This window comes from Rhamphochromis sp. 'chilingali' (assembly GCF_963969265.1).
Source record: "Rhamphochromis sp. 'chilingali' genome assembly, chromosome: 7".
NCBI lineage: Eukaryota > Metazoa > Chordata > Actinopteri > Cichliformes > Cichlidae > Rhamphochromis > Rhamphochromis sp. 'chilingali'.
Genome location: NC_137934.1, coordinates 37235060 through 37247870, shown reverse-complemented (window position 1 = coordinate 37247870; position 12811 = coordinate 37235060). Strand labels below are relative to the sequence as shown.

The 12811-nt window shown below is 38.6% G+C and overlaps 1 protein-coding gene across 1 annotated transcript in view; it reads left to right on the top strand.

The window, feature by feature from the left end:
• ntf3 (neurotrophin 3) overlaps positions 1 to 12378 on the top strand; it is a 39431-nt gene extending 27053 nt beyond the window's left edge. Inside the window, exon 2 of the mRNA XM_080886807.1 lies at positions 9269 to 12378. Coding sequence (XP_080742933.1) covers positions 9269 to 10132 — 864 coding nt within the window. The 3' untranslated portion in view covers positions 10133 to 12378. The remainder of the gene's footprint in view (positions 1 to 9268) is intronic.
• Positions 12379 to 12811: the final 433 nt, after the last annotated feature.

Genomic DNA, 12811 nt, shown 5'->3' with positions numbered 1-12811 from the left:
GATGATGAAATGAACATAAAACATTTGGATTCATAAAACATATAGACGTTAATAATGGCTGTATGTGTGATGTTTGTGCAATGTTTTGTTCAGGTTGGCCCACTTATTAAGGAGACGATAGGGGAAGATTTTGCATTAATCTAGGCAAATATTAAAAATTTGTGTTTTGCCTGGTTTTTATCGTCTCACTGAAATTATGCAACTGTACTTCCCTGATGGCAAGTTTCTTATCTGATTCATCAAGTATCTGCAATAATACAAAGCACCGGGCAAGAATTATCATTGCCTGATGCAACAAAACGCCATATTTATGAGAGTCTATTACCCATCACAACCATTGCGACACAGTCACACATCAACACACGAAACCTGTGTGTGGTCTTACTAAGATGCTGCCAGCCTGAGGCTGTCTGAATCAAAGGTGTGACAATTTCAAAAGCCATGGGCTTTTGCCTTTGCACTGTCAGACTGTCTGCAATCATGCATCTTTTGCAAAATCTCATGTACCTGTCAAGATTTCTAAAGTTTGTGCATGAACATATAAGCATGTTTTTCTGTGTGCAGCATCTTCCTGTTTCAACACAAGCTTGTTCCAGATTAACAGCTTCAGTGAGCGTGAAGAGCAGGTGAAACAAAGTTCTTGGCAATTTCACTCACTGTGTTTTCTACGGGAATGATTAGCTTAGATATTTAAGACACATCAATCTATGGGCTTAAAGTGCCAAAACTTTTACATTAGGTATAGATCATTCACGATATTTCTTGCTCGTCTAAAATTCCTTGCTAAAGTGAGTGTTTGTCACTTGGCTATGTTTGCTAAAAAAAAACCTTTTCCTTACCATAGAAACAGTTCTGTGATCACCTGCCGCTGTTTTCTTCCTTGAATGCTTACTCTTTTTAATATTGCCAAGCTAAGCAGCATATTTCTTTTTGTCACAATGTACTAAATCATTTTATGATTAATTTATTTTGTTTTTATAATCCAAGGATGTTTTCCACTTGCGCTAAGGTCTCCTTTAACCATGAAGTGGTTAAAATCCACCTACTCAGATTTATTCAGATAAATCTAATTTTCTAATTTTCTCTAGATTTGGACATGAAGTCCCTACAGACGTCTTGTATAATTGTTAAGGTTTTTTTCTTGAAAAGTTTCTGAATTATTTGTTTGTATAAGTCTTGTGATATAAGTGATGTCTTGTGATTTCTGTGTGTGTAACAGGTCATTACATTCTTCTATCACTGCTATAAAGAGAGAAGACATAGGTATTTAGATAGCAAACAGAAACCTCATACAACATGGTAGGAAGCGACATCAATCACACAATCCCGGTGCTAAACTTACAGTCGCTCTAAAAGCTACTTTTAACAGCTCATTTGTTGCAAAGTAGCACCGCCTGTTTTATTTCACATCAGAAACCCTTCCTGATGCAACCCCAGGGAATTTGTTTCTCTGGCTAGAATCAAACCAGCAACCTACATAGCCACTGCAATACAAGGGCAAGAGTCCCAAAATATCCTAATTTCATTGAAAGCAAAAGTTCAACTTTATTTTGTTATACAGTTATACAGATATAAAATAATGTTTTGCACCATAAAAGCTGCTCCCAAAGAGCACAGTACATGTCTCAGCATGGTATGCAGTCTGTCCTTAAGCTTTTCGGGAAAATGGCACCAAATGACCAGAATCTGAAAGTCGCATCCTTAAGAAATAGGAAAAGATTCAGGACCGACCTGACACAGAACATGTGACTCTTCAGCTTGTCTATCACTAAAGCCTCATCAGAAATGCTCTCAGTAGAAGGGTGGCTGACTTTTGTACAATACTGTATGTGTGAGGGCAACTAATACTCACACTAATATCTCATACGACAGAGAACCTATAGAGAACTCACTATCAATTGCATATCTACTTGGCAGTCAGGGAAGAATAATAAATCATTCTATCTGATACACACAAAAAACTACTCACATTTTTTGGCTTTCTCCAAAATCAATAAATCTTTTAAAAAAATCTCTTGTCATTTCACATACTTTAAACCCACAACCCCACCCCATTTTTCTTTAAAGGACGTTAAAGCTCACATTTGTAGATTTGTCTTCATCAAGCTCTTACCTGTCAAAACTTTGACTTACGTGTCAATGACCGCAAGAAGCAGAATAAAAAGCTTGTGGAATAAAGCAGTGGTATTCTGCAGTATGCTGATGATGTACTTGGCTCACACGAGAGCGAGCCGCTCTGAATGCAAAGGGTAAGTTGCTTCTTCAGGTGAAAGAGTTCAAGATTTGCTTGAACTGATGTAGCATCTGAAATGATGCCCCTTTATCCAGCCTGTTTAGGTGGATAAATTGGCGTCATTTCTGTTAAGAGGGACTGTAGTATAATAGGGGATCTTAAGGCTAATCTAACAATTTACTGCTCAGGCACTCAGTTATGGTCATGAGCTGTGTAAATAAAAGGGTGAGACAGCAATAAAACAGGCTGAAATATAGGCCGAAGTTCTTCACAGGGTGTCCAACATATACTATTTCTCCAACAATGTCTATAGAAAATGTTTTGAATTCCTTCTGTAAGAATCCTTAAATCTAAGATCTTACCTTCTATAGACCAGCGAACTTTCTCTGGTGTGTTGTCTTTTTGTCTGTGGTGTTCATTTTTAACCTTGAATTACACATGTCTGCTGTTAATGTCAGGTCTGCTAGCTACTTTTGCATATAGGGATACTGTATGTACTGCGTATAAAATCACAAATCTCCATGATGACTAAACAATTCTCGAGCTGTTAGACGTCTACTGTGTACTTCAACACAAGCCTCAATGGTGTTTTGTTTCATTTCTTCTCATTTGTTACACCCTTTCTTACTTCGCAGCCTAGAGGTTATGACAACTAAATACAAAACAAGCTGATAATCATTTGTTAATTTACTCAGAACAAACTCAGATTTTAAACCGTACTTGATCAACATCCGTTCAGTAACTGTGACATTGGCCTCATGAGTTTATCCTGCCTCAATTCAGACCCTGCTGACTTGGCATACTGTGATTATAAAAGCTTTAAAAGGACATTTGGAAAGAACTACTGCACAGACTGGCCTAACAACTATGAGCACTTCCTTTGTCCATCTTTAGAAAGAGGAACCAATCGAAATAAAGCCAGCTGTATCATGTTTGTTGGATTCTGAACCTGTCTGCAAACCGAAGTTTAATGCCTTTTATAATATATTTTGATCATGAACTTTTAAACAAAATAATCCAGCACCAAAAGCAATATCCTGTTTTTCCATTTTGTTTGTGTCTAAAGCAGATTTTTAAAAACACATTAATTTATTTTATGGTTCCATTTATCACTGAGACTGGTTTTTGGCTCAAGCATTATCCTAGAATACTTATTTAGGATAAGTGGCCTGGTTCACAGACAACAGAACATTTAGCCAATATTCATTTTAAATTAATGTGAATCACATGGGGTTTTTGTGGTTGTGCAGGGCAACAAGGCCCCAAAATCCTGCATTCCTGCTTTAACCAGTTCTCTGACTATATTCAGGGCACAGTACCATCTGAATGTCACATGAAAAATGTATTTTTGTTGAGCAATTATCCATTTGAGTGTGAAGTACAGTGCTCAAAGGCACGTGGAGAATTTCTTGTAAACATGCTACGTAGAAGCGATTCTTGTTTAAGGGGTGAAGGTTGGGCTAAGAAAAACTGCAAGTTTACAAAAAGATCCTCATGATAATCTCACCCTAAAACAGACTGGTAATGAGCGATGGCTTTGTCACAGTGACACAGAAGCTCTGGTGACATGTAGATGAATGTGAGGGTTCCTCAGAAACTTCCCCGAGGGCTTAGCTATTTCTTCTTGTCCTAACATGCTTCGTTAATAATTTAGAGCATGTACACAGTGCAGTAACTTAGTGTATTATTCATAGCCTAAACGACGAGCAAGAGTAACCAGCTCACAGTGAGTCAATAGTTTGGCGATTATGCCCGCCAGCTGAATGATTGCATCCCTGGGTTCTCACCTTCTTAGCAACTCGGGCAAAAAATTTAATTCACAAGAAAACCTTCAGTTTGGTCAAACTGCAATATATGAGCAGTAGTGCTTTGATACAATAAAGGAAAACTGAGTGGAAATTGGCATATTAACCCGTTCTCAAAACTCTATGGGACAATTCGTCATCACGTCACACGTAGGCTATTCTAAACTAGTAACCAAAATTGATGGCCTATTTGAGTTTTTCATACACTCCTTAACTCGCTCATCATTCCGGTCACTACATCGGTCCTATGTCACATGCCAACATATATCAATTTCCTGTCCTCTGTGAAAACAGACAGGCACCAATGTTTTCGGTAATCTATACGAGGACGTGAAAGTACAGTGACCCTGAAAATTCAAATGCGTCATATAATACTGTTTAGTGTTAGCTTGTCACGTCTGCAGCTTGTCCGGTATGTTACTGTTTTCCCCAAAACACTTCCATTGTGTTCCAAGACACACAAGCTGAAACGTCAAGACTGGGCCAAGAAATCTCTCAAGACTGGTTTTTCTAAGGTTTTATGGACTGATGAAATGAGAGTGAGTCTTGATGGGTCAGATGGATGGGCCCGTAGCTGGATTGGTAAAGGGCAGAGAGCTCCAGTCCGACTCAGACGCCAGCAAGGTGGAGGTGGAGTACTGGTTTGGGCTGGTATCATCAAAGATGAGCTTGTGGGGCCTTTTCGGGTTGAGGATGGAGTCAAGCTCAACTCCCAGTCCTACTGCCAGTTTCTGGAAGACACCTTCTTCAAGCAGTGGTACAGGAAGAAGTCTGCATCCTTCAAGAAAAACATGATTTTCATGCAGGACAATGCTCCATCACACGCGTCCAAGTACTCCACAGCGTGGCTGGCAAGAAAGGGTATAAAAGAAGAAAAACTAATGACATGGCCTCCTTGTTCACCTGATCTGAACCCCATTGAGAACCTGTGGTCCATCATCAAATGTGAGATTTACAAGGAGGGAAAACAGTACACCTCTCTGAACAGTGTCTGGGAGGCTGTGGTTGCTGCTGCACGCAATGTTGATGGTGAACAGATCAAAACACTGACAGAATCCATGGATGGCAGGCTTTTGAGTGTCCTTGCAAAGAAAGGTGGCTATATTGGTCGCTGATTTGTTTTTGTTTTGTTTTTGAATGTCAGAAATGTATATTTGTGAATGTGGAAATGTTATATTGGTTTCACTGGTAAAAATAAATAATTGAAATGGGTATATATTTGTTTTTTGTTAAGTTGCCTAATAATTATGCACAGTAATAGTCACCTGCACACACAGATATCCCCCTAAAATAGCTAAAACTAAAAACAAACTAAAAACTACTTCCAAAAACATTCAGCTTTGATATTAATGAGTTTTTTGGGTTCATTGAGAACATGGTTGCTGTTCAATAATAAAATTATTCCTCAAAAATACAACTTGCCTAACAATTCTGCACTCCCTGTAGAGGAGCACAGAGCAGACACACAGTCTCCATATCAGTCCAGCAGCTGAAAAAGTGGTCACTCACTGACAGCACCTCATTAAAGCAGCCTCATTTACTAGAGTCAGGGCTTTTATGGTAGTCATTATGAGAGCAGGGGTAAGATTAATTTCTCACGTTCATTTTTATTTTTTTTATGCACAAGTGTTTACAGGCCAGTCACACAGAGTTTTGGTCTAATGAAAAGTGGAAGAAAAACTCAAAGGTTAAGTGAATGGCATCTTAAGGAAGTGATGTCAAATACCAAATTGCTGAGGTTTTGACTTGTATAAACAGTTTCATTTAAAAAAAAAAAAAAAGGACGCCAGCAAATATTACTGTATAGAGTATCCAGATGTGTTATTAAATGGTGTTATCTTTTGGGGGGGGGGGGGGGGGGGTCTTTGCAAGCTCTGGATCTGCAAGCCACCATACAACCCACATCACCCCCAGCTTCTCCTTTTCATGCTGCTGTAAACAGAGCCATACCACTAACATAAATTACTACAGGTGGAAATAATAATCTTCTTGTAATGATAGTCGTTTTAGCTGTTTCAGTTTGCTACAGCATTAAGAAGTGGGAGACTGATGGGAAAAGGCTGAACAGCTTCTTAGAAATATACATGTTCTATTTTGGAGCCATAGCTCAAGGCTGTGCAAGAGCTAAAGGTTTCTTTGAATAAAGACTCCACTTAATTCATTAAGGAGCATTTCAGATATGTTCCGGGGACACAGGAATATTGTGATGAAGCTCTAATAAAAAGTGTTTGCTGTTAAAAACAAATATGATCATCTTTGTCCCCACATGACTGTCATCTGTGTGTGAGTTTGCAGCAGCATTGCAGTGATACTTTTGAATGGGCCTGCAAACAACTGCGATGTAGTAAGAACAAAGAAATGTGTGTGTCAGTCCACGTGCTTGTCTTTTCTGAGCCAGTGATTACAAGGTGACATTGCTGTGCGTCTTCCTCCCCACCTTCCAACAGCTACATGAACTGGGCAAAATATTGCTGATGGGAACATGTCAACTCTTTTTGTTTGGGTCCACCTGTCAGCTAATTACTCTCTATTCTTTCCTTTTCCTCTTCTCCTCTCCCTCTAAGACATTGCAATATTAGCTGATGGCTTAGTGAACATGCTTGTGTCCTTTCGGCAGCACTTGCATATATAAAGAAATATCTAGACATGTCCTTCAAAGTTTTGCTTAATCTTAAAGATATTAATCGCATTCTCACAATCACACTGTAGCTGATGAGCATGCAGCAAGTTAGTTTAATTGCTCTTTCTTCAGCCACTCACTACACACAACTTTGGTATTTATGGTCATTCCAAAATATGACTTTTCGGAAAATGTTAAATTTTAAATTCTCTCTTTAAAAGTTTTTTGTTGTTGTTGTTGTTGTTTTTAAGTTTGATGGATCCATGACTTTACAAAGCAGAGCTGGGGAAATGAAAAGCTGAAACGTGTTAGCTTAAATTTTGCCCAACTGCTAACGACTGTGGCTGTAGTAGAGCGCTGTTCATATGAGGAACTTTATTAATACGTGTAAGGGTCTTTCAGCTTTGTTTGTAGAGAAAGTCATGTGGTGATGAAAAATCTGCTTTTGGTGCAAATGCATAAATTTACACACGAATTTTAAAAATATATAGTCCACAGTCGTAGTTAATAAAGAAAGACTCCAAGAGATGACAGAAAACAGAGTTCTGTCTTTTTATAATTTGACAATGAAAGGCAACATCATGACTAAGTTCACTTGTTTCTTACAGCCAAGCCCTCTGTCACATAGGCCTAACCCATAATTAAGTATAATGCTAAACAATTTGACCTTAAGGATCTCTGTAATTAGTCATCGCTCGTTAGTATATGACAGTGATGCAAGACTGTTTAATAAGCAGCAGCGTGTTTTCTCCTGGTAAAATGTTAACCATCCAATTACAAAACTGCCTCTCCACCAAATAACATCTAAACTAAATTTTATTCTACATTTCTGCAAAGCAACTGATAGTTTCATGTTTTCTTTACATGATCGTTATCATTAGTTTAATGTGTTTATAAAGGACAAAGACACTTTTTGGGGACACAACCATGAATGCATGTATGGGAGTGAGGTTTTTATTATGCAAATGAATGTTACAGGCATTTTTTATGTCAAAGGACAATTATGGGACTTCTAAAAAAACATGTTATACATGCTGCGGCGTGTTATTTCCCGTAATGTGCTCAGTTAGAGACACGTACATACATGCACACTGGCTGTTATTTACACTGTTGAAATGTTCAAGTTTTCAGAAACATTTTTAACTAGTTAACATTAGTCTGAAGTCCTAACATTCCCCCAAAGAAAACTACGCACCCTTTCCCTTGGTGCATGTTGTCCATGGAGACTTTTATAACCCCTGCCCATTTGGAGCTAGGAATAGCCCCCAGCGGTGGTTTTTAAAGATTTTGTCCTTCTCTTAATGGCTGAGGTTCATGAAGTAGAGCAGGTCATCTGTTAAGAAGGTCAGTGCTTCAATCCTTGACTGCTCCAATCTACATGCCAAAGTATCCTTGGACAACATACTGAAACCTTAGTTATTGCCAATGTGTTCACCATAATGTGAATTTTAAAAAGCAGAACTCAGATTTGGAAAAAAGTGCATGGGTTAATGAGACATCGTAGAAAGCACCGTGAGTGCTCGAGTAGAAAAGCATTATATAAGAACCAGTCAATTTGCTAGTGTTACTATTCAGGTCTTAAACCTGTCAAAGTGTGAATTGGTTTTCAAAAGGCATCATGGCAAAACTGGCTCTGTATAAATAGGAAAGAGGTTGTCGTTAGCTGTAGGGTATAACTTGACAAGCTTTTATTATGATTTCTAACCCAAGTTTTAAACGCAGGTAAACATTAGTGATAACCCTTATAGCAGACAAGTCTGGCCCGGATCTGGTGTCAAGCTGACACTGTTGGCTGACTTCTGGCATGGTAAGTGGTATGTCATCCAGATGGGCCAGGCCTGGCGTAGGTGGCACTGTTTATGTGATGACATGCCACATCTGTCCCGATTGTGGTTTGATTTATGCAGCCCAGGCTCATAGAAAACAGGTCTGGCCTGGATCCGGCATCAAGCTGGCACTTCTGACTGACTGGTGTCATGGCAGGGTGTATGTCAACCAGATGTGGGCCAGGTCTGGCAATGATGGCAATATTTATGTTATTTATGTTAGTGGTTTGATACCTGGCTCCTCCACTCTGTATGAATGTTGTTAGGAAGCACTCAGTTTAAAGAAAGTGTGTGATTGGGTGAATGTGGCATGCTGTATAGAGCACTTTGAGTAATCTGCTAGAGTAGAAAAGTGCTATGTGAGATTCACTGTCTGAACAGAGTTTTGTCATGTTACTTTTGCACTATTATGTTGTTATTACATGGCTTGTTTAAGGTACACGTTAGGCTGACATCTGGGGCCAGAGCTGAAACTGTTCTGGGCCAGCGCAGGGCCAACAGTGTGTCTGCAACTGGCTTTGTGCTGGCCCATGTGTGGGCCACCTCTGGCAAACCAGATCTGGGCCACCAAAGGGCCATCATTCTTTGCGGTATGTGGGCAATGTGTAAGCACATTGTGTGGGCCAGATCCGGGCCACACCAATTTTGCTATGTGGGATATATTTCTGTTTGACTATCTTTTCACTCTGAAAAGGAATAAAACTTCAAATCAATCAAGTCCTGAGTTTTAGGAGGACAGAACTTTCATTTATAGTATCTTCTTCTTCTTTTTCTGTCATTGCAGATCTTACAGGTGAATCTAGTGATGTCCATCCTGCTGTATGTGATGGTCCTCGTGTACCTCTATGGTATTCAGGCAACCAACATGGGTAGCAGTCAACAGCAGCAGCAGCCAAGTCCAGACCCTTTAAACTCTCTCATAATCCAGCTACTTCAGGCTGACCTAACAAGGGGGAAGACCAGAGGGAACCAGAGCGAGCAGGGGAAAAGCAGAGACACTGAGCCGCGGGACACTCTGCCTCCCGTCAAGATTGAAAACTTTCCTTTGGAGGACAAAGGAGATGCAGAGGAGTGGCTAGAAACGCGTCACAGTGATGATTTTCTGATGGATCAGCCGGTGATGCTGTTGAACTTGGACATCCTTAGGCAACACAAGCGCTATAACTCACCGCGAGTGCTACTGAGCGACCGGCCTCCACTGCAGCCACCGCCATTGTACCTTTCTGATAATTTTGTGAGCAGTGTACCGGTCTTAGGGGCAGCAGGAAACAAGACACGAAAGAAGCGTCACACTGAGCACAAGAGCTACCGGGGGGAATATTCTGTTTGTGACAGTGTGAGCGACTGGGTGATGAATAAAACGTTAGCATACGACATCAAGGGACAGCGCGTGACTGTTCTGGCCAAGTTTAAAACCAGTGCCACAAAAGACATCAGACAGTTCTTTTATGAGACACACTGTCGGACCTCCAAGCCTGTCAAGGATGGCTGCAGGGGCATTGACGACAAGAACTGGAACTCACAGTGCAAGACGGCGCAGTCGTATGTTCGAGCACTGACACAGTTTCAAGATCAAGTGAGCTGGAGGTGGATACGCATAAACACTTCCTGTGTCTGTGCATTGTCAAAGAAACGTCGCAGGACGTAAGAGACTTGTTGGGAATTCTACTTCCTGTATAGGATTTTATTTCCTGCTCACAGTGCTTCCCATCACAGGATTATGTGTCATGCCGGTGACCAGCAAAAATCTGCTATAAAGTGATGCTTCTACTGAAGAATCTTAGGTCCATTTAAATGATATTTCAACATTAATGTGCTGCTCTAAATCCAAACGCTGGTGCAGCACTGAGGAACTCACTTAAGGGGATGGGTGGGGGTGTGGGGAGGGAGGCAATAAGTGTGTGAGAGAGAACTGTATATATAAATTATTTAAATTATAAAAAATGCATGTAGTTTATACATGTTTATCTATCTATATATGATCTATGACTATATTTGTGTTATTTATTGAAATAAGTCTTCTTCAAAAGGATAAAATGTTTATAAAAAGGAACAAAACAATCTAGGAACTCATTCAGAGACTGTAATACTGAGATGGGCTGCAAAGGTGCTTCACAGTAAGACTTTATGTGTGCCTTGACCAGTGTGGCTCCAGAGCTGAGCAATAGGACGTGGTAACTCACAGACAGCATTTGCTGCAAATGGTTTGGTGAGTGAACCTAAAAAAATGACAGAACAGCAGGGACCTACTGACCAATATGGAGCCCAAATTCTGACCGATTTGACATTTGTGATCATAGACATGTACACTGAATTCACAATTGACACTACTTTTATGATGTAATGCACAGCAAGCCCATTCTTTCATATGGGAGACAATTTTGACCAATAAAAAAAACTTCTTGTGGAACCTGCTGGCAGTGACTGGAGATTCAAGATTCACAGACCACCTTGGCTTTGTTCACCAATTTTTAATCTCAACTGGTATCTTGAGCTGTTTTTGTTTCTTCCTTTTAATAAAAATGTATATTTCTTAAAGTTGGAACATTTTCATTATTTAAATGCTAATATGAAACGCTTCCAGTTTTTCTGACTTATACCATTATTTACCTCTTTACAACAAATGCAGCCAATTCCAAACTGTTAGTTGTAAACCCACAGAGCTAACAAGAGTCTATAATTATCCAAATAAACATTTCCTTAATTACTTCAATTTAGGGGGGAAATTGAGTTTATTTATTAGCATTTATGCATTATATGTAATGTCTCTAAAATTTGATAAAAATAAAAAGATTCAGTGTTATAGTTATTCAGTTCACCTTATAATGCCAATCATCTCATAACATAACCCTGCAATATTAAGAGAAACTCTATGAGTTTGGTGATTGTGGGGAGGAAGAACACCCTCTTAAGAAGAGAAGCCAGAAAAGAAATAAAACGTGGCAAAAGTCTTTATTTTGTCATCTTTTACACTTACATGAGAGTCAGAAAACTGAAGTTCAGACTAAACAGACTGTTATGTTTATTCACTAATGATTGAAGATAGAGCATTTGTATTTTTCACATTTTAAAAAAATGTTTTGTTACAACGACAAAACCAACAATGGATTGATTCCAGTAAAAGGAAATGTCTGTGTCGCCAAACCAGTTACGGCTCCCCTGGATCTTTATCAGATTGTTACATTGAGTAACATTGTTGAGTACAGCTGAAACTATGGTGAACCACTGTTACAGACAATTATTCAGCCTTTTTATAAAAGAAAAATTACAACATATTTTTAGGACACACTTTAAGGATGATTGTCTTAAGTTAGCTATTGAGTGTCACAAACTGGAACCTAAAACACATGTATGGTTAGCTTTTGTATTGTCTTAATAAAAGCAAGCCTATAGATTTTTACTATCCTTGTCTTTATATCAGAGCTAGTTTGCAAATTTTCCAGTTCAATGGATATTTTACTCTACTACAGTAACTTGAAATGACTCGAATTTCAAAACGATCAGCATTTTTAATATATAAATTTAAATTAAATTGTATGAAAAAGAACAAAAAAACAATTATTTTATCCAAAAACAGATCTTTTTTTTTTTTTTAGTTCTAACCTAACTAACCTCAACTAATTTATTTTTAATGCCAGATTCTAACCAAGTTATTGGTAATGCCTAAACGTTTTGTTGTTGTTGTTGTTGTTGTTGTTGTTGTTTTTTAAGCATTTGATTAAAAATGATACAAAGGATATGTTAAAATGATCTGACATGTATGACACAAATTTTGGTGTCTGTGTATCTAAACTGCAAAATGACTGACCAATCCCTCCAAACTGAAAAATATGCATTTTGTGTAATTAGACACAAATCAGTGCACACAAGACAGACTAATGTCGAGAGAGGGGGAAAGAAAGGGGTTTAGTAAAGGTTTAATAAATGGTTATTGCTTTCACTAATGACATGTTTTACATTTCCTTTGCAGCAGAGAGAGAGAACAAAGGTATCAAAGCTTCATCTGGTGGGGTCAATGTTCAGATTTTAACAATATGGACATTAAAAGTTTAAAAAAATGTATCTGTTTACTTTAAGCCGTTTTACTCAAATTGCAGAACAAAATTTATAAGGTAGTCAAAATTATTTGTTAAAGAACTGAAACAAAAAAAGATGCAGGTCCAAATATCTAAAGAATCAACTTAAGTGTCACAATGGATGAAATCGTAATGATATGACAAATGCAGGATAAAATTATCTGATACTTATCACCATATGATATCATCTATAGTATTCAGAGGCTGGAAAAACAGTCATTGCAGAGGCTGTATTAAGGGGCAAAAACTTA